This window comes from Helianthus annuus, chromosome 9, assembly GCF_002127325.2.
Source record: "Helianthus annuus cultivar XRQ/B chromosome 9, HanXRQr2.0-SUNRISE, whole genome shotgun sequence".
Lineage (NCBI taxonomy): Eukaryota > Viridiplantae > Streptophyta > Magnoliopsida > Asterales > Asteraceae > Helianthus > Helianthus annuus.
In genome coordinates, this window is record NC_035441.2 from 8581115 (window position 1) to 8601276 (window position 20162).

The 20162-nt window shown below is 34.8% G+C and overlaps 2 protein-coding genes and 1 pseudogene across 5 annotated transcripts; all 3 read left to right on the forward strand.

Moving 5' to 3' along the window:
* Positions 1-172: 172 nt before the first annotated feature.
* On the forward strand, positions 173-7019 carry LOC110877136 (annotated as a pseudogene).
* A 2761-nt stretch (positions 7020-9780) lies between these two features.
* LOC110877132 (disease resistance protein RUN1) lies at positions 9781-15343 on the forward strand. Of its 4 annotated transcripts, none has more exons than XM_035977284.1 (8): positions 9781-10403; positions 10507-11608; positions 11697-12021; positions 12117-14206; positions 14288-14421; positions 14619-14682; positions 14788-14870; positions 15025-15343. In XM_035977284.1, exons 1-3 carry the CDS (start codon positions 9925-9927, stop codon positions 11763-11765), a joined length of 1650 nt encoding a protein of 549 aa, XP_035833177.1. In that variant the 5' UTR covers positions 9781-9924; the 3' UTR covers positions 11766-12021; positions 12117-14206; positions 14288-14421; positions 14619-14682; positions 14788-14870; positions 15025-15343. The 4 variants fall into 4 exon arrangements, with proteins under 4 accessions (XP_035833177.1, XP_035833176.1, XP_035833175.1 ...); XM_035977283.1 differs by having other exon boundaries at positions 14311-14421; XM_035977282.1 differs by lacking the exons at positions 9781-10403; positions 10507-11608 and having other exon boundaries at positions 11766-12021.
* Positions 15344-17672: 2329 nt separating this feature from the next.
* LOC118481651 lies at positions 17673-18179 on the forward strand. The gene has a single exon (XM_035976817.1). The coding sequence runs from the start codon at positions 17673-17675 to the stop codon at positions 18177-18179; it is 507 nt and encodes a 168-aa protein (XP_035832710.1).
* The last annotated feature ends 1983 nt before the right edge of the window (positions 18180-20162 follow it).

Sequence of the window (20162 nt, forward strand, 5' to 3'; positions counted from 1 at the left end):
CAACAGTCAAAAAGTCAAAAATCCAGAATCACTCGTATTTCTTTCCCTTTCATCTTTTCTCACTTTGTCATCATCCACCCATTTGCAAAACCGATTAATTTCTGAAGTCCCAATTCACCATTTTGCAAAATCTTTGAAACACACAATTCATGGGACAATCAAATTCAAGAACATGGAACTATTTGAAAAAGCCAAAACCATCCGACTTCGAAGCATAAAAGACAAATATATGATCGCGGATGATGATGAGCAAACGGTTTCTCAAGATCGTGATGGATCAAATGAAAAAGCCGAATGGGAGGTCTTCCCAACCGGAGAAAAATACATACGTTTTAAAAGTTGTTATGGAAAATACCTAATGGCGTCCAACACCCCATTTCTTCAAGGGGTGAAGGGTAAAAAGGTCATTCAAACTGAATTGAAACCGGATTTAGATGGAAGTGTGAATTGGGTGTTGGTTCAGTTCTGTTTATACATGAAGGAAAACATGAAAACATACCTGATTGCATCAGTACAAGCCAGCAGAGAATCCAGATGGAGATGTGGCAACAGTGTTTGACATAGTTGTCAGTTTGGTCTGGTTCCTCCTTAGGGTGCAATCTAATGATGGTGATGAAGAAACCGAATAAGGGAGTTCGGTTATGGAGATGGAGGTCGATTTGATGTTATGAGTAATTAGGTTATGAGTCTAACCCCAGAACCTCAAAATAAGTCTCCTTATATATGCACCCAGGAGGAAACCCTAATTAGTTAATAATGGTAATAAGGCCCATCAACAATTACCAACTAATTATTTAATGGATTGTTATATATTTTGATCCATATAATGTAAATGATTATAATGGCCATATATAAATAAATATATTATTTATTTATTCTTACATTCTCCCACTTGGCCGAGTAATCATTTACTATGAGTATTAGATAAGCCTGATCAGGAGTTAACACTCATTTTAGCCTTAAACAAGTACTATAGCAGAAAAATACAGCCGTTGAATCATTATGCAACTCAGGACCCCCATTAATCATACTATAGCCTTAATTTAAAACCTAATCGTTATGATCAAAATACGCGTAAGCCCTTTGTTTGATTTGTAACTATATTTGTCTATATGCCATTATGCTAGCTTGACATATTCTTAGAGACATACAAAATCAAACTGATGAGGAAAATTAACTGATACTTAGTCATTCATAGTACGATATGCAATTGCGCACGACTATTAATTAATACCCGTCTAGTGAGCTCTCTTAATAAGACTTATGGGTAATAGCCCTTCAGTTATAGGATCCTTAAGCATATCATGAATGTATTCGATACAAAACTTAGTTTCCTCAATTCGTTCATAAACGAATAATTAATTGCGTATCGAAACTTAATGCAGCACCTCTTGAACTGTTACTGTTCAAGGAGTAATGGTAGCTGACTTTATCACACTAATTCTTCAAAAACATTAATTATATGGAGTTAATAAACTTACGAGTCCACTGATAAATTTCCAACAACATTTAGTGACTATATTATGTCGTTATAACTTACGTTGTTGATATTAGTGCATTATGACTCTTCCATGAGATAGTTTTGTCTGCTGACATAAAGATATACCCGAAACTACATTTTGTCATCTTTGAATATCTCAAAGTTAGAGTAATAAACCGGTTTTAATTCTCACTTCTTCTTTAAATTGTAGTCTCTCGTTTCTTTTAAAGATATTGTAATACTCAATTAGATGCTACACATTAATCTAGACATATCTAGTGTGTTGCAATGTGAGTAATATCTAAACGAGTATAGACTTAAACTTACATAAGGCTTCCAATTAATGAAGCATAAGGAAATAATCTCATTTATCCTATTATCCTCTAAAGGAGAGCAAAATTGTTTGTTACATGTGTGAGGACCCATTTAAGGTTAAATTTATGGAACGGAACTAATATCCCATTGGGTCTATCTCAGTATGTTATGATATCAATCACGTAAGAGATATCTCTGAGATTTATTATATCAAAGTTTGTGTTAACAATGCTTTGACTTATGTAACATATACTTGTCAAAAGAATATCATCTATATAGACAAGTTTATCTTAGTTGCTCCCACTCATCTTGAGGTAGGTACATTAATCCACTTGATTCTTTGATGAAAATAATTACGTTAGCTTTTCATCATATTATGATGTTTGCATTAACCCATACATGGATTTTATTGGCTTACAAATAAAGTGTTCTTTAACCTTCAGTTTGGAACTTTCAGGTTGTTTTATGAACATGTAAATATGCCAGCCATTTGTTAGGGAAAATCGTTTTAATGTTCATCTAATGTAGCTTAAAACTATTATAAGCTACTAGAACAGTGATGATCCTCAAAGAAATCTTTTGTTAGAGATGCAATAAAGATTCTTTAATAATTTATCTCTTCCTGAGTACAACCTTTGACAACCAATCATGCTTTTGAGTGTCTTAACGCTTATATTAGGATTTGGTTTAGTTATGAACACTCTAAAGTAATTCAATCAAATCCCAAATGTTACACAAACACATAAAATCAGTTTTACTAGAAAACTGTTTTATTCCATTCATATGATTGATTTACACTAATGGCTTAATTTGAAGAGATAGGATCAGTAAACATTTCCAAAATCCATTTCAACTTCAATTAGGGAGGTTATGTAATCATCAAAGTTAGTAGGCTTTTAAACCTAGATGACCTCCTGAGTTGATTATTGGGCTCATTAGAAGTTTCAATTTTATGGATTAGCTCTTGATTAGGTTGCTATCATTTTCATTCTAAGTTTGTAAGGGTTGGTGCAGTATGATATACAAGAGGTGTAATCGGAGTTAAATTCAGAGTGAAATTTAATGACACTCTTCCCCCCGCCTCTTGTATTCCTTGCAAATCATGATAAGGACTTTGACTGCTCCCACCGAGCTTAGAAATCTTTAGGAACTCAGCATGCGTAGGGTCAATATGTAACGACCAACAAAATCTAATAGAGAAACAAGTTAATGACGTTAGTCGTTGTAGTTTCTCTTGTTGAGGATTATGTTAGTTTAGGTAAGAAATCTAAGTGCGCCCACAATTAAGCAACAATGAAACTTTTGTAAGAGTAGCATTAGATTTAAGGAGATAAGGTTTGATTGAACAGTGTCGTGATGGAGCGATGTCTTGTAAAAGAGGTGGAAATTTAAAATTTTCAATCCCCATCTCTTGCAACTATTGCAAATTATTATTAAGACACTTAATGCTCCCACTGATCTTTAATATCTCTAGAATGCTACAAGAGAAGTTTCAATGAGCTATGTGACGTGGGAACCTATCACATATACGTTAGACTTTATTTGATTTCTTTAATGTCCAGATATCATAAGAAACTTTAAGGACATATTTAATAGAAATCTGATTAACTACATATATGAATAGAGTTCTTCTAAGACCGTAGGCCATATGCGACAAAAATTTAGATACAAGTTGATAGTCTTTCAAATGATAAATGAATTATGTCTGAATATTCCATTTGGAATAAGTTCCACGAATGTCAATGAATGACTTATGATGGACCCATACTTATTCCTTAAGCCAAGCAATATTTAGGGCTGTAACGTCATGATTTAGAATCACTGAAAATGAGATTAGATGAAAAAAGCATCCTCATTAACCATGTTATGATTTCTCATGAATTTTGGTTCTAATGGATGAAATTTATAAGTCTCATTTTCCTTTTGTCAAATTCTCATTAGCATGATGACAAAAGTTGTGAAAAATAAGGTATCATCTAGTTTCATCTTAGTAATGTTTCTATCCAGATATTTAGAACAAATAAGAGGAGAGTTTAAGATAAGTGTGACTTTATGTTGACTATGCAAACCTCACAACCTTCATAACATTGCTTAATTATGATACTATATTATGATTAATCAGAATATATAAGGTATCGAAAAGCGTTGTTGGAAGACTGTTCATTATGGTTCTTATAGTCTTAACATTTAATTTTGTCACTAACTCTCATGTTAGTTATTTGTCGAGTTCTGGTAAGGAAACGTATGGAACTAGAGTCAACTAATCATGTGTTAATTGGAATATTAAAATTATCAGACTTAAATATCATTAGTAAGTTACTATCTAATTAATTTATCCAACTGTTCTTTAGAATAATGGATAGTCTCGTTGCTTATGCCTAGTCTAATGACATAATTATGCAGTGAGATTTTTCCCTTGAAGAACCTTAACGTTGGGATTAGCACTTGTAATTTGTCTATGGACCTTAGAACAATCCTTTCTTAAGGTTTTAGTGGTTGTAAGGTGAATAACATCTTATTTTCCAGTTTCAAACATTTATTTCTTTGTACATTTGTTGCTTATCAACACACTCATTATACTTTGGTACTTTTGAGTGTTATAGCTGATTTATAATGCATCAAATTGTACAAATGAAAACTTAGTATGTAATGTACTGGAAAATGTACGTATTTCCATGCGTAAGCCCTTAACTTTATGGGTCATGGTATTGTACATTATAATATATTCACATATACCACTTAACTTTATAGTTTATAATTTTAAATGAAGGCATGCATCTTAGGAGTTCTAGTGATTATTCCGCAGTTATAGATTAGTCTTAGAAAAAACTTAATCTGGAATAACTTTAGTGATAGCAATTATGTTAGAGAGTTCTTGATTATCATAAGAGACATCATGTTCGATTTATCCTAATCATCATGCTCTACTTTTCTTCTGTAGTGCCTTATCAGAAGAGAGCAATAGGGTTATCGTGTCTTAAGAGATAATCAAGGATTTAATTTAAGAGCTAATTCCAATAGAAACTTTAAATAAAACAAACATTTTGGGTTTAGGAATTAGAGTGGATGAGATATATGTAGAAGTAAATTATAGTGAGTAAAATTATGGGTACTTGAAAAAAAACAGACGAAATGATCATAAAAATTAATTAAGGATCATTAATATAAGGATCATTGTGTGAAGAGGTTGTGATATGTCTATTATTAACATCAAAATAATAGACTTATTTAAAATTCTACTTAAACGAAGACAAATCAGCTTTGGCCAGAAGTGTAATCATTTAAGCATGTGTGCAAAGTAATCGTGACAAATCAGCTTTGGCCAGAAATGAGACAATCACTTTAGTTATGCACTTGTCAAGCATGCTAAACATAAATGAATTAAATCAGCTTTGGCCAGAATTAAGACATTTCACGTTTGTAATGCATACTCAACATAGCTTTTATAATACTTGAACAATAAATAGATGCATCAAATCAGCTTTGGCCAGAAGTGATACATCAAAAGCTCATTCAAGTTAAGCCATTTTGGTTTTGTAAATCATTCTTTGATCCTCATTAATTAACTAAATAATTACAAAAACCAATCATTTAATAGCAAACCAATCATTTTTCTTTAGTTCACATTTAAACAGCTTAAAATAATGAGATTGCGAGTCGCAACCACGATCTCGACTAATGACGTTATGGTTGCGAGTCGCAACTACTGTTTCGACTAGTCACGTTATGGTTGCGAGTCGCAACTACGGTTTCGACTACTCACGTTATGGTTGCGAGTCGCAACTACGGTTTCGACTACTCACGTTATGGTTGCGAGTCGCAACCTCATGGTTGCGAGTGATGACGTTATGGTTGCGAGTAGCAACCTCATGGTTGCGAGTCATGACGTTATGGTTGCGAGTAGCAACCTCATGGTCTCGACTAATGACGTTATGGTTGCGAGTAGCAACCTCATGGTTGCGAGTAGCAACCTCATGGTTGCGAGTAGCAACCTTATGGTTGCGAGTAGCAACCTCATGTTCTCGAAACTTCCTGTTACAGCTGTTAATTGTGATGACATAACTGAAAATTCGAAATCTAAGGGATTATGGGATATTATTTCCTGTTTTAAAGTGATCTAATTTTATCAACATATTTCGAAAATAATAACTGTTTATCTAATAACAGTTTCGAATAAAAATTAAAAGATAAAATTAGATCAAACATGGAAAAAACACCCATTAATCCTCAATCATTCCAAAACATAACAGAATTTTCGAATTTTCACATGAACATGATGAACCCTAATCATAAAACATAAATTCTGGAACCCGAAACCTGAATTTTAATAGTTTTACTAAACAGATTTCGGCTAAAATTATAATCCAGTTAATTCGGTGAACAAAACAATTAATCTTTTCATCGAAATCATGATTTCGAGTCGATTCTTATGACTCGAAACCGGCTGTTAAGGTCATACGATTTTTAAAGAAAAATTCCGTTTTCCAAGTTTCAATCCCAGAATTATGGATATAAAACAGAACCGACTAATCAACATATGCTCTGATACCACATGTTGGTTCAGTTCTGTTTATACATGAAGGAAAACATGAAAACATACCTGATTGCATCAGTACAAGCCAGCAGAGAATCCAGATGGAGATGTGGCAACAGTGTTTGACATAGTTGTCAGTTTGGTCTGGTTCCTCCTTAGGGTGCAATCTAATGATGGTGATGAAGAAACCGAATAAGGGAGTTCGGTTATGGAGATGGAGGTCGATTTGATGTTATGAGTAATTAGGTTATGAGTCTAACCCCAGAACCTCAAAATAAGTCTCCTTATATATGCACCCAGGAGGAAACCCTAATTAGTTAATAATGGTAATAAGGCCCATCAACAATTACCAACTAATTATTTAATGGATTGTTATATATTTTGATCCATATAATGTAAATGATTATAATGGCCATATATAAATAAATATATTATTTATTTATTCTTACATTGGGAGCCATTACGGGACGGTTTTCAGGTTCGACTTAAAACGCACACGGGTACTTTTTTACGCCCAATTGGCGGGTTGCCTCCTTGGAGGATTGGAGGAATAATATCACGCATGACAACCCGCATAGACCAAAGACAAAAGAAAAGATTTTGTGGGATATTGAAATTGTAGAACATCTCCCGTCTTATCGAAAAACAAACTCGGATTCACAACTTTATAGTATGCTAGATCCTAAATGATTGTAGGGGTTATGGTTTTGTGAAGTCTTATCGAAAAACAAATTCATATTGAAATATTGTGTTTTTAGAATACAATGGTACTTTAATGTTCATTTTAATAGGTAGTTTGGTTATTTGAAGGCTTATATATCAACCTTACATGTTGGGTAATAATAAATTCAAGGCTAACTCAAACAATTATTGAAATGAATATTTAATATCATCAGTGGCGGACCTAGAAAAAATTTTCAAGGGGTGCGGACAAAGGGTTTAACCAAATTTTCAAGGGTTCAAGGGGTGCGGATAAGGGGTTTAACCAAATTTTCAAGGGGTGCGGGGAGAATTTTACCTTATAAAATACACTAAATTTTTTTTTTCAGGGGGTGCGCCCGCCCACCCTGGACTCTTACTAGGTCCGCCCTTGAATATCATTCTATATTTAATCAATCTTTCTTCATCCCAGAAAACTTCCCAAAGACATTTTCGTTTTTGAACACAAACAACTTCTGATATTTTTGTTTTTGACCACAACTTTTTGTGGGTTTTTGATTTGGGAAAAGTTCCTCTTTAGTTTCTACTTTCTTTTTAAATTCAAAACTAAACTTTATATACAATATTATAATTAACAAATTCAACAATATCAATATTTAATATTATTTTATTATCCTAATTAGTTTTGAGAGTAATTTAATTTTCTCCAAATTTTTAAAATACGATATTTTATGAACAAGATAATAATTATAAGGATAAAACATAATAAGATAAATAGTCATTGAATACTATAAATGGGTTATGGGTGTAATGCTTCAAAAGTGTATTGAAAGATTAAATTTGAGCAGTTTTAACCTAAAGATGATTTTGACCAATTTAAGGGATTAATTTGGTTATACATGGTTTTACAAGTCTAAATTAGTCTAAATTTGAAGTTCATTTAGTGAAATGGGTTTGGACGGGTCAAAGAGTTAACATATAATATATATTTTTTTTAAACAGCCAACTAAAAATGTTATTAGAAATGGATCAACAAAAAACCCTAAACCACATCAGATAAGATAAGATGATCGATTTGCGACTGCCAGTTTGCGACCGGATTATATTTCTAAATTATATTTTTTTATTCGTATAATTTTTGCGACCGGAATATACAGTCACAAGTTTTGCAACCGTGACTCTTTAGTTTTAAATAGTAAATAGTGTGACTGATTTACGACCCAAAAAAAGCGGTTGCAAAATTTGTGGCCGTTTTGCGACCGAATCTTTGTCGGTCACTAAAATTGAGATGAATATGGTTTGGTCGCAGTTCGGTCACTAATTTTGCGACTGTTTTTTCGGTCGCAACTACCAGTTTTCTAGTAGTGATACACAAACAAGACACATCGGAGTTACACCAATTTTCCCAATATAGACCTACCGCTTTGGAGCGATGCTTTACCCATAAGAATCCCATCACCTTAATCTCCTCTAACGTTGTGTTCCCAAGTTTTATTTAACGAATTAAAAAAAGGATTTGGAAGGATATTAAAAAGAAGTAGTGTTTCAAAGTTTTTTAAGGAAGGAAATAGTGAGAAATAAAAGGAAAACTTATGTTTATTTTCTTCATTTTAAATCCTTTTAAACTGAAGAGATTTGAAAGGAAATGATTTTTAACACATAAATACTTTTCTTTTCTTTTCATTATTTTCGAACTAGGGAACATCGGGTAGACGGTAATTAATTAAATCTTTTCTTTCCACTCCCTTTATTTTCTCTCCTTAATTCATTTTCTCTTATTTTCTTGCGTTTATTAAACTCGGGAACACACCATAACACTCTTTCTGGCTTGTCTCGTGTCTGATTAAATACGACACTATTTCTACCCTTCCACATACACACCACACCGCTATTTGTAGTATGGAATTAACGACTTGCTTCCATACCTTTGAACCACGAACATAAGCTTGGTAGTTGACCACATCATCAATACCAAAGAAGTAAAGCGCTTGCAGTTTGCACCACTTTGAAAGTCCCTCTCACACCTTCTGAGAAAACCGACACAACGCTAAAACATGCTCCGTTGATTCCTCCGCATCTGCACAAAGCGCGCACACAGCCGATGGCACCTGTACTCCCATCCTAGCAAGCGAAACTCTTGTTGGCAACCTATCCAAACTTAGCCCCCAAAACAAGAAGTTAAAATATAATAGACTAGAACCATAATACCACATCGGATGATAGGAATTTATTCGTGACAGTTTTTATTCAGTCTCGGTGGTTTTTAACTGTGCACGCCTCTAATATAAACAAAAAGGAACGATGAGAGAAAAACTGGATTTGTAAATAGTTTCAACGAATGGCCGTATCCATATGGACCAAACCATAGACGATTCAGTGATTTACTCAGAAAAGTGTAGATATAAAGACAAATATTTTTTTACACATCAATCTAAGTATAAAACATCATATAATGATGTTTCGATCGAAACATGTTCCACCTGGTCCTTTATGCCCGTTAATACTTATACTAAAACATATATTTGGCCTCTAAAGTTAATAAGCTACAGATAAATAAATAAATATTCACCTTATAAGTTATAAATAAATAATTACATAACATTGTTTAAATACCTTTTAGTTGTATATATAGAACTTGTTAGGTGGGTCGAGACCTCAAAAGAAACTCGGACAAAGAAGGATCATGGCTTTGAGAATTTAACAGTAACTTCGTAGTCTTTTCGTTGAAAATTCATATTATGAACCTTATCTTATCTTCAGCAAATAAAAGGCTTTAGTTTCTCCACGTTATAGCACACTTTTTTTTCCAATCAAAATATCAACTCTTTAAGACTTTTTTGATCATCTATTCATCTCTTTCAATCTTGTTTCCGATCAGTTTATACAGATTTTCCCCACGAACAAAGATATCATTTTTCGATTTTTGAAGCATACAATGGCATCTACTTCAACTTCATCAGTTAGAAAGAGTTTCAGTTATGACGTGTTTTTGAGTTTCCGGGGTGAAGACACCCGTAAGACCTTTGTTGATCATCTCTATCATGCTCTTCACAACCGAGGCATTATAACTTACAAAGATGACGAGAAAATCGAGAAAGGGAAAAGGATCAATGATCAGCTCATGAGATCCATAGAAGACTCGAGAATATACATAATTGTTTTCTCCAAGAACTATCCATCTTCATCATGGTGCTTAGACGAGCTCGTCAAAATCATGGAATGCCACAAAACGACCGGGCGGACTGCTTATCCTGTTTTCTTTAATGTGGAACCGAGGGAAGTCCGCCACCAAAGTGGGGCAGTTGGAGAAGCCTTTGCCAAGCATGAAAAGAAAGAGGCTGCTGGAATATGGAGAAATGCTATGAAAGAAGCAGCCGATTTGGCTGGAAGAGAGTTGAAGACCACCTGTGATGGGTAATCCCTTCTTGTTCCTTTATATATGATTATATGTTATAAATTTGAAATTGATTGTTCATGGGGGGTTTTGAGTAATCCAATATAATCTTCTTTAACACAGGCATGAAGCCAAGTTTATCCAACAAATTGTTCAAGACATTTCACTAGAGCTGCGTTTCGTGAATTCAAATTCGAGCAATGATGGGAAACTAATAGGCATGGAGACCCGTGTAAAGGATGTAGTTTCATATTTAAAAGATGCTTCTGCTGATGTTCACATGATAGGGATCCTGGGGATTGGAGGTGGCGGAAAGACGACTTTGGCCAGAGCTGTTTTTGATCATATATCCGATTCATTTGAAGGTAAAAGCTTTGTTGAGAATGTCAGAGAAGTTTCAAAAGGCTCTGGTATGAAGGTATTGCAAGAGCAGATCCTAAAAGATGTGTCAAATGATCAAGGCGTTGGTGTAACAGGCGTTTATGAAGGGGTAAATATGATGAAAAAAATGATGCGTAGTAGAAAGGTACTTATTGTTCTAGATGATGTGGATGATATCGAGCAACTTGAGGCGTTAGGAGGTGACCGTACTTGGTTTAAGGCTGGAAGTACAATCATCATCACAACAAGGGATAAGCATGTGTTGATAACCCACCGAGTGAAGTCTATTCATGATGTCAATTTGTTATCATACGAAGAAGGAATTTGCCTATTCAGTAAGTACGCATTTGGCGAAGAGAGTCCAATTGAAGGGTATAAAGAGCTATCAGAAAAAGTTGTACATTATGCTGGTGGTCTTCCCTTAACAATAAAAGTGTTGGGTTCATCTCTTTGTGGTAAAACTGAACGTGAATGGGATGATGCCATAAAAAGACTAAAAACAATTCCTGAAGAGCAAACTTTGAAAAGATTGGAAATAAGCTATAGTGATCTAGAAAATGATCACAAAGAAGTATTCCTAGAAGTTGCATGCATATTGAAAGGTGAATTAAAAGACGAAGCAATAAGAATACTTGAAAGTTGTGGATTCCATGCTCGATTTGCTTTAAAAGTTCTTGAGCAGAAATCATTGATAACTGTTTCGGATCATGGGTGTTTAGATATGCATGATCGTATTGAAGAAATGGGCATGAATATCGTTCGCCGTTTGCATCCTGATGAGCCTGGCAAACATAGCCGATTATGGATTAAAGAGGAAATTAAAGATATATTGGTTAATGACTTGGTAAGGTTTAAGTTTATTTTTAAGGTAGAAAAGCTAACCTAATTTTATCTGTTAGGACAAAAGTTTCATGTTAGCTCTTTATTTGCAGGGTACAGAAGCAACTAAAAGTATAAAAATAGCTGAATTATCTCGTGATGAAGGGTTCAGAAGCAACTAAAACTATGAAAGGGTTCAGAAAGATGAAGGGACTTAGATTCCTTAAAGTGTATAGAGCTGAAGATGAAGTGTATGGTGAAGATTTCACATTGGAAACTGATCAGATTGACCAATACTTACCAAACACTTTACGATATCTAAATTGGCTTGGATACCCTTTTCAGTGTTTACCTAAAACATTTCAAGCAAATATGCTTGTTTACCTTGAAATGGATTACAGCGATATCTCTCAATTATGGGGAGGGGGAGAAAGAAAGGTAGATAATTAGTGGATTGGTTGTTTAGCATGTTTCATTATTATGCTATATTTTGTGATTATAGTGATGTTAATCCTCTTTTTTCCTTATGATAGGTTCTTAATAAACTAAGATTCCTTGACCTTAGTCGTTCAGATTTGATAAGCTTTGACCTTGGGATGACTCCAAATCTTGAAACATTACATCTTGAAGAATGTGAGGCCTTTGTAGAACTCAACATTCCCACTGGATGTCCATATCTTGAGACGTTAAATCTGAATCGATGTTATAACTTTGCACAACTCCACATGCCTGTTAAATGTCCAAAGCTAAAATCCCTCAAGCTCAGCAATTCTAAGGTGAGTAACTTTAACATTGGGATGACTCCAAATCTCGAGGCTTTAGATCTTGGTGGTTGTGAATACTTTGTTGAATTACACATGCCTTTTGAATGTCCAAAGCTAAAATCCCTCGAGCTCAGCAATTCTAAGGTGAGTAACCTTAACATTGGGATGACTCCAAATCTCGAGGCTTTAGATCTTGGTGGTTGTGAATACTTTGTTGAATTACACATGCCTTTTGAATGTCCAAAGCTAAAATTCCTCAAGCTCAGCAATTCTAAGGTGAGTAACTTTAACATTGGGATGACTCTAAATCTCGAGGCTTTAAATCTTGGTGGTTGTGAATACTTTGTTGAATTACACATGCCTTTTGAATGTCCAAAGCTCAAATTCCTCAAGCTCAGCAATTCTAAGGTGAGTAACTTTAACATTGGGATGACTCCAAATCTCGAGGCTTTAGATCTTGGTGGTTGTGAATACTTTGTTGAATTACACATGCCTTTTGAATGTCCAAAGCTCAAATTCCTCAACCTCAGCAATTCTAAGGTGAGTAACCTTAACCTTGGGAAGACTCCTAGTCTCAAGGACTTAGATCTTGGTGGTTGTAAAAACTTTGTTGAATTCCACATGCCTTATGAATGTCCAAAGCTCAAATTCCTCTACTTGTCTGGTTTAAAGTTAAGTAACTTCAACCTTGGGCTGACTCCAAATGTTTCGAAATTAGATCTTAGTGGATGTAATAACTTGGTAGAACTCCACATGCTCGTTGAATTTCCACATCTCAAATATCTCAACCTCAGTGGTTCTAAGGTGAGTTACCTTAACCTTGGGTTGACTCCACGACTTGAAAAGTTAATTCTTGAAAAATGTTATTATCTTCAAGAAATTCTTGCTCCAATGGGATGTCTAAACAATCTTTTCCACTTAAATTTAAGTGGTTGTAATAGCTTTGCATATTTTTTGTTTGGTTGTAATAGCTTTGCAAATTTTTTGTTTGACAATCGTTATTATGAGGTATTAGGTCTTCATCGCGTAGTTAAGTTAAAACTGATTCTAGAGTCCACAGATATATGTCCATTGCATCCCAACAATAATTTGCCAAAGTTTCTTGTTAAATGTGAATATGAAGAGCCTCGACCCTTATCTAGTGGAAATGTTGAGAAGCTCATTTCTTCTGGTCTATGTGCTTGCACATTCCTTGAGTCTTTTTCAGCAACTATTTGTGGTCTACAGCGTTTAGCATAGCTTACACTTATAGGCAGTATTCCAGAGGCACCCAAGGATCTGTGGCAGTTAGAAGGGCTAGAGAAGCTAACTTTGTGCATGAAAGAGATTAAGCATCTTCCAGATAACATTTGTATGTTGAAGCATCTGAAATATCTTAATCTTAAATCTTGTTGGCTTCTGGAGCAGTTACCAAAGGATCTTGGCAGATTAGAGAGTTTAGAGGTGTTAGACCTAACTGAGTGTATATCCTTACAAGATATTCCAAACAGCATCTGCAGCATGAAATGTTTAAAAAGTTTAAATCTCTCCTTTTGTATTCGAGTCGAGAAATTGCCAGGGGAACTCGGAAGTTTAGAATGTTTGGAAATGTTAAATATAGAAGGTTCGGGCATAAGTCGTCTTCCGCACAGCATATTTCAATTGAAAGATCTGTGTATCGTATGGTCTAGGTGGCGGCTTTTGAGCTATGGTTTTACATGCTTGCATGAAATCTCAAGATACACAGCTTTGTCCTACGTACATCAACAACGTTATGACCCGATCGAAGTTCTTTCAGGCAATCGATGTTGAAGCAATCAATCAAGCCCATGTGATTTCATCATGTTTATGATTTCCTTAAATATATCAGTGATATCAAGGTATGCTTTCTTAAAATTAATGCATTATGTTAATTAATGTTCAAACAGTCAATTTAAGTTTGTGATTTATAAATGTATCAGTCCTTGAATGTCTGTGATTTCAGGCAAGCAAATGTTAAAGCACAGCTATTAATAGATGTTCAAGCAATTGATAAAGTTTTAGTAATTTCAAGTTTTTTTGGTTTGGGAGATTGATAATGCGTTGGTGATTTCAGGTAAGATTATGATGTTTAGAACGTTTTGGATTTTAAAGTTATTTAAAAGTGAAAATTAAAAATATATATATTTTTTTGGGTATATTTTACATCATGTTTTTCATGTGAAACAAGTTCTTTTTATTTATGTAGTATCTTCGAATCTACAACATTTTACCCTGCATCATAATTTTGTTTTTTCGTGACTCGTTTTGCAGTACAGAAACCTGACCCATATAGTAGGACAATATGGGTGAATCGCGAAAATACCGTGCATACGCGGTATTTTTCTTGATCTTTAGAAGTGTTAGATATAACAAGTGCAGGCATAGGTCATCTTCCTCAGAGGATTTTTTAATTCACGGTTTGTTATTTTGTATGGTCTAGTGATCTGCTTGAGTCGTTTGGTTTTACACCCCTGAAACACCCATTGGAGAGGTGATTGGAGTCACAAACAAGTATTGTAACAGGTATTATGTTAAATTTTTAATTAAACATCTTACTTTGATTTGAATTGGTTGATGGTAGGTAGGTGTTAAAAAAAGTAACTCAGTTAACAGTTATGGTGTATATATGGCTTCTTGTGTATTGTCTACTAATAACTTGGTTTGTTTGTAATTTCAGGATATAATAAAGTTGGTTTATGGATTATTAGCAGCTGGTAGATAGTTGAGTGGTGGGTTTGGAGTTTGTAGATAGTTCGTGGGTTCGAAGGCATATACTGGAAAGCTGGAGGGCTAATTCTGACATAATGTCAAACTTAAAAGAGTATAAAACAAGAAGTGTTACGACAGATAATGTTGAAGCAATTGATCTGAGTTAAGGCGATATCAGTTTTCCCCACATGGGTCGAGTTTTGGAACTTTTGAATAATCAGTCTTTGTATATTTTTGTTTGTGATCTTAGAACGTTTTCGTTATAATATTGAAAGGATTTACCAATATACCCAATTGTGTATTCTTTATGTGTTAGTTGAGCATTTTATTGAGATATACAACCGGGATTTTTCCACATGCTATTATGGGATTCTTTAATAAAACATATTCAACTTTTGGTTAGTGTTCCTTTGGAAGGTTTGGGCAAAACGGTACGTGTATGTGTGTACATATATGTGTATGAAAAATGGGTCCGCATGAAATGTGACTCGAACACAACGTAGACCGAACTGACAAAAAGTTAAGCAATGTCCAATATTTCTACTCTTCCACATACACCACACCGCTGTTTGTAGTATGCAATAAATGACTTGCTTCCATACCTTTGAGCCACAAACATAAGCTTGTTAGTTGACCACATCATCAATACCATTTTGAAATTTCCTTCCCGCTCCTGTGAGGAAACCTGCAATGACGCGAAAACATGCTCCGTTGATTCCTCCGTATATGCACAAAGCACACACACAACCGATGGCAGTGTACTCCCCTCCTAGCAAGCGAAACTCTTGTTGGCAACCTATCCAAATTTAGCCCCCAAAACAAGAAGTTTAACATATAATAGACTAGAACCGTAATTACACAAAATACTAGACAAACCATTGGACAACAGGAATTTATGAAATATCAACGCGTAGGCCAAATAGACTTCACAAATAGAATGGCTCAATATGAAAATCTGTATGCGGCCCAAATACAAAACAAATTCAGCCCAAATAGAGACAGCCATTACCTGTCGTCATAGTTGTTTAAAAGTCCAGCCCAAATGATTAACAACTACTCATATAACATCCGCCTTGGCCCACTTAAATGTTATTACTTGGCCCATTTATACTACAATTAGATCTCAAACTCTGAGGTTGACTTTTCATCTTGTATATTACGAGACTTGCACATTCCCCAAATCTAGTTTCATTATTAAAATTATTTTTTTTTATTTTTTTAACGACAAATTTCTTTTTATTCCTGTCGTTTTTTAACGATAATTTTTTTATTCCTGTAGTGGTAAGGGGGTTATATAACCTTTTAATTATACATACATATGTATGTATATATATATATATATATATATATATATATATATATATATATATATATATATATATATATGTGTGTGTGTGAGAGTGGGAGAAATATTGTGCAGAGGATTAACGCCGCGAGAATGATAACGGGAACTCTATTTTTATCCCTCGGAGCATCCCCTGTAATGGTGTTGGGTGGCGCTATGGGGCGCCATGGCCCAATCCTCCGTGATAAAGCGCCCCATTACACATAGACTAACAAATACCCCACTCATCCCCCAAACACAATCATCTCATGGCAGAAACCTAGACCGTATGAAGTTTGGTAATCAGAATTTTAATATCTCTTATTCAAATATCAATCTTAATCTAATATTTATTTTGTATGTTACAATAGTTTGTATCTTATATAACAAGTTGGAATAATATCTAAAGTTCTTTAATTTTTGTTGTTGTCGAGCTTTTGGAGATCAGATTGGTAACCATTAGGTGAGTGAAGACTGCATAGGCTGATTAACTTGATTTATGAACAAAGTTAAGCAATTACCACTTGAAACCAATTAACTTGATCTGAATATGTTTGGCATACATGCTTCATTTCCTGTTTTCAAATTTGGGGTTCTTGCTTCATTTGGTAATGGAAGTATGTGAACAATCTATTGTGCACTCCAACTGTTCGATAAAATGTCATACGCGCTTAATCTTGTATTTGACTTGATAAATTGCTATGTTGACTTACGTTTCACGTGCTATTGATGGGTTTGAGGTTTCCTATCTATTTGATATTATAGTAAGCATGGTTGCAAAAGTCGCTAGGCGCTCCCTAGTCGGATTCGGGAGTACTCGGGAGGTACTCGGGAGTATTCGGGAGTACTCGGGGAGTAATTGGCCTGGGAGAAGAGTACTCGTGCCTCGGCAACCTACCTTGTAGCGAGTACTCGGGGAGTACTCGGAGCCTAGTTGGGACTTTTACAACCATGATAGTAAGTACTGAGATTATTCGTCACATCGTATCTCATGACATATATGTACTAACTTACTGCTGTGGCGTCGAATCCACTTGTTGAAGAGAACTTTAACATTGCAGTTAGTTTTCTGTTTCTGAAGATGGTAGTGTATGAAATAAAGATGCCATTTGAGCTTTTGCTGTCAATTTGTAGATAAATATATATGCCACATAACACCAATATGTAGGAAGTGGGAAATCCAGTTTAGTTGTACTTGTAGTGTATTGTTTTCATCTCTTTCTGAAGTCCCAATTCACCATTTTGCAAAATCTTTGAAACACACAATTCATGGGACAATCAAATTCAAGAACATGGAACTATTTAAAAAAGCCAAAACCATCCGACTTCGAAGCATAAAAGACAAATATATGATCGCGGATGATGATGAGCAAACGGTTTCTCAAGATTGTGATGGATCAAATGAAAAAGCCGAATGGGAGGTCTTCCCAACCGGAGAAAAATACATACGTTTCAAAAGTTGTTATGGAAAATACCTAATGGCGTCAAACACCCCATTTCTTCAAGGGGTGAAGGGTAAAAAGGTCATTCAAACTGAATGGAAACCGGATTTGGATGGAAGTGTGAATTGGGAGCTATTACGGGATGGTTTTCAGGTTCGACTTAAAACGCACACGGGTAGTTTTTTGCGCCCAATTGGCGGGTTACCTCCTTGGAGGAATAATATCACGCATGACAACCCGCATAGACCAAAGACAAAAGAAAAGATTTTGTGGGATATTGAAATTGTAGAACATCTCCCGTCTTATCGAAAAACAAACTCGGATTCACAACTTTATAGTATGCTAGATCCTAAATGATTGTAGGGGTTATGGTTTTGTGAAGTCTTCTTTAAAATGCAAATTCATATTGAAATATTGTGTTTTTATAATAGAATGGTACTTTAATGTTCATTTTATTTTAATAGGTAGTTTGGTTATTTGAAGGCTTACATATCAACCTTACATGTTGGGTAATAATAAATTCAAGGCTAACTCAAACAATTATTGAAATGAATATTTAATATCATTCTATATTTAATCAATCTTTCTTCATCCCAGAAAACTTCCCAAAGACATTTTTGTTTTTGAACACAAACAACTTCTGATATTTTTGTTTTGGAATATTGGATTTTAATAATCCCAACTATTCGCCGTTGGCCGCCAACAGTCCCAACTTCAAAAAATAACCACTGGCAGTCCCAACTATTGACATATTAGTCACCAATGGACCCTGACTAGCAGATCCCTAACGCCGTTAGTCTCCGGTCGCCGGAAAACCGTTTTCGTCCAGACGTGTTTGTCTCCTAGTTTATGTAATTTGTCATGAAACAATGCATGTCGCATATCAAGGGTATTTCTGTCAATATTGTAAGTGATGTTTGTGCCTTGTCTGTTTACTGTCTGTTTACAGCAAACAGATAACAATTTGCAGGCCTTGGCGAAACAGGTCTGTTTCGTCAAATGGATGTTGACGAAACAGACTTGTTGACTTTGTTTGTGATTCGTCAAGGTAGTCAACGAATCAAATGTGATTCGTTGACTGTTGGGCCTGTTACTGGGCTAACTTCTGTTTCGTCGGCCCATGTTCAGTTTCGTCAAGCTTAACAGCCCATCTGCTATATAAGGCACAGATATGTTCACAGTTTAGTTAGAGATGAGAGTTTACCCTTCAAGCTTGTAAGAACTGTGTTTGTATCAGTTACCATATCTCATCCAGTTAATCAAACGATTGTGTTTCTTTGGTTAACCTTGTGTTTATCTTGTTCTATGTTTGATTGGCTAAGTTAAGTGGATTCCGCACACTTAACTTTGTTTGCTATAAACAAGGATTCGGTAGTGAAAATCGATCCTCCGATTTAGGGACCTACACGGCGTTAGGGTTCTGTTAGTCAGGGTCTATTGGAGGCCAATATGTTAAAAGTTAGGACTGCCAGTGGTTATTTTTAAAGTTGGAATTGTTGGCGGCCAACAACGAATAGTTGGGATTATTAAAATCCAATATTCCTTTTGTTTTTTACCACAACTTTTTGTGGGTTTTTATTTGGGAAAAGTCCCTCTTTAATTTCTACTTTTCTTTTTAAATTCAAAATTAAACTTTATATATAATACTAGTATTAAGCCCCTGCGTTGCAGCGGTTGTCGTAAAACTGTGTCAAGTAGTATCAATGTTATACCATTATCAGCGATCACCAACACCGGAAAACTCGTAAAAACAAAATAAATAAAAACGAAAAAAAATAAAGCCGAGCGAAAAGCAGACGTAAAATATTTGAATTACGCACGCTCGTTGCATAGAAATTAAATCGAAACGTAAAACATAGAAAAAATAACTAAGTTAATATAGGACCCGTGCGTTGCGACGAACGTGTCAAACAGAGACAAATAGATGTGTTTTGACGGGCCAAACGGGAAAAATATACGAAAAATGTTAAACCCCACATGCATGTTGCGGTGCGTTAACTCACAAAATTTAGAACGAAACGAAAAGCTTGGGAATGGTGAAAAGTATGGTGGAACAAAATTGAAAATTAAAAAGAGTTAGGGTTAAATTGGAAAAGATGAAAAACTTTAGATTAATAAGTAAAAAAAAACAAAGGGTCTAAATTGCAAAAGTATAAAAGTTTTGGGTAATATTATTAATAAGTAAAAAAACAAAGTGTCTAAAACAAAGGATATTAATAATTTATTAGATATTAGATTTAGATAACCATCACTAGTGCTCTAGTGGTGGCCACGGGTATTTAAATTCCATTTATGGTGGGCCCGGGTGAGTATTCCCCTCAAGGTCTCAAGTTCGAGTCT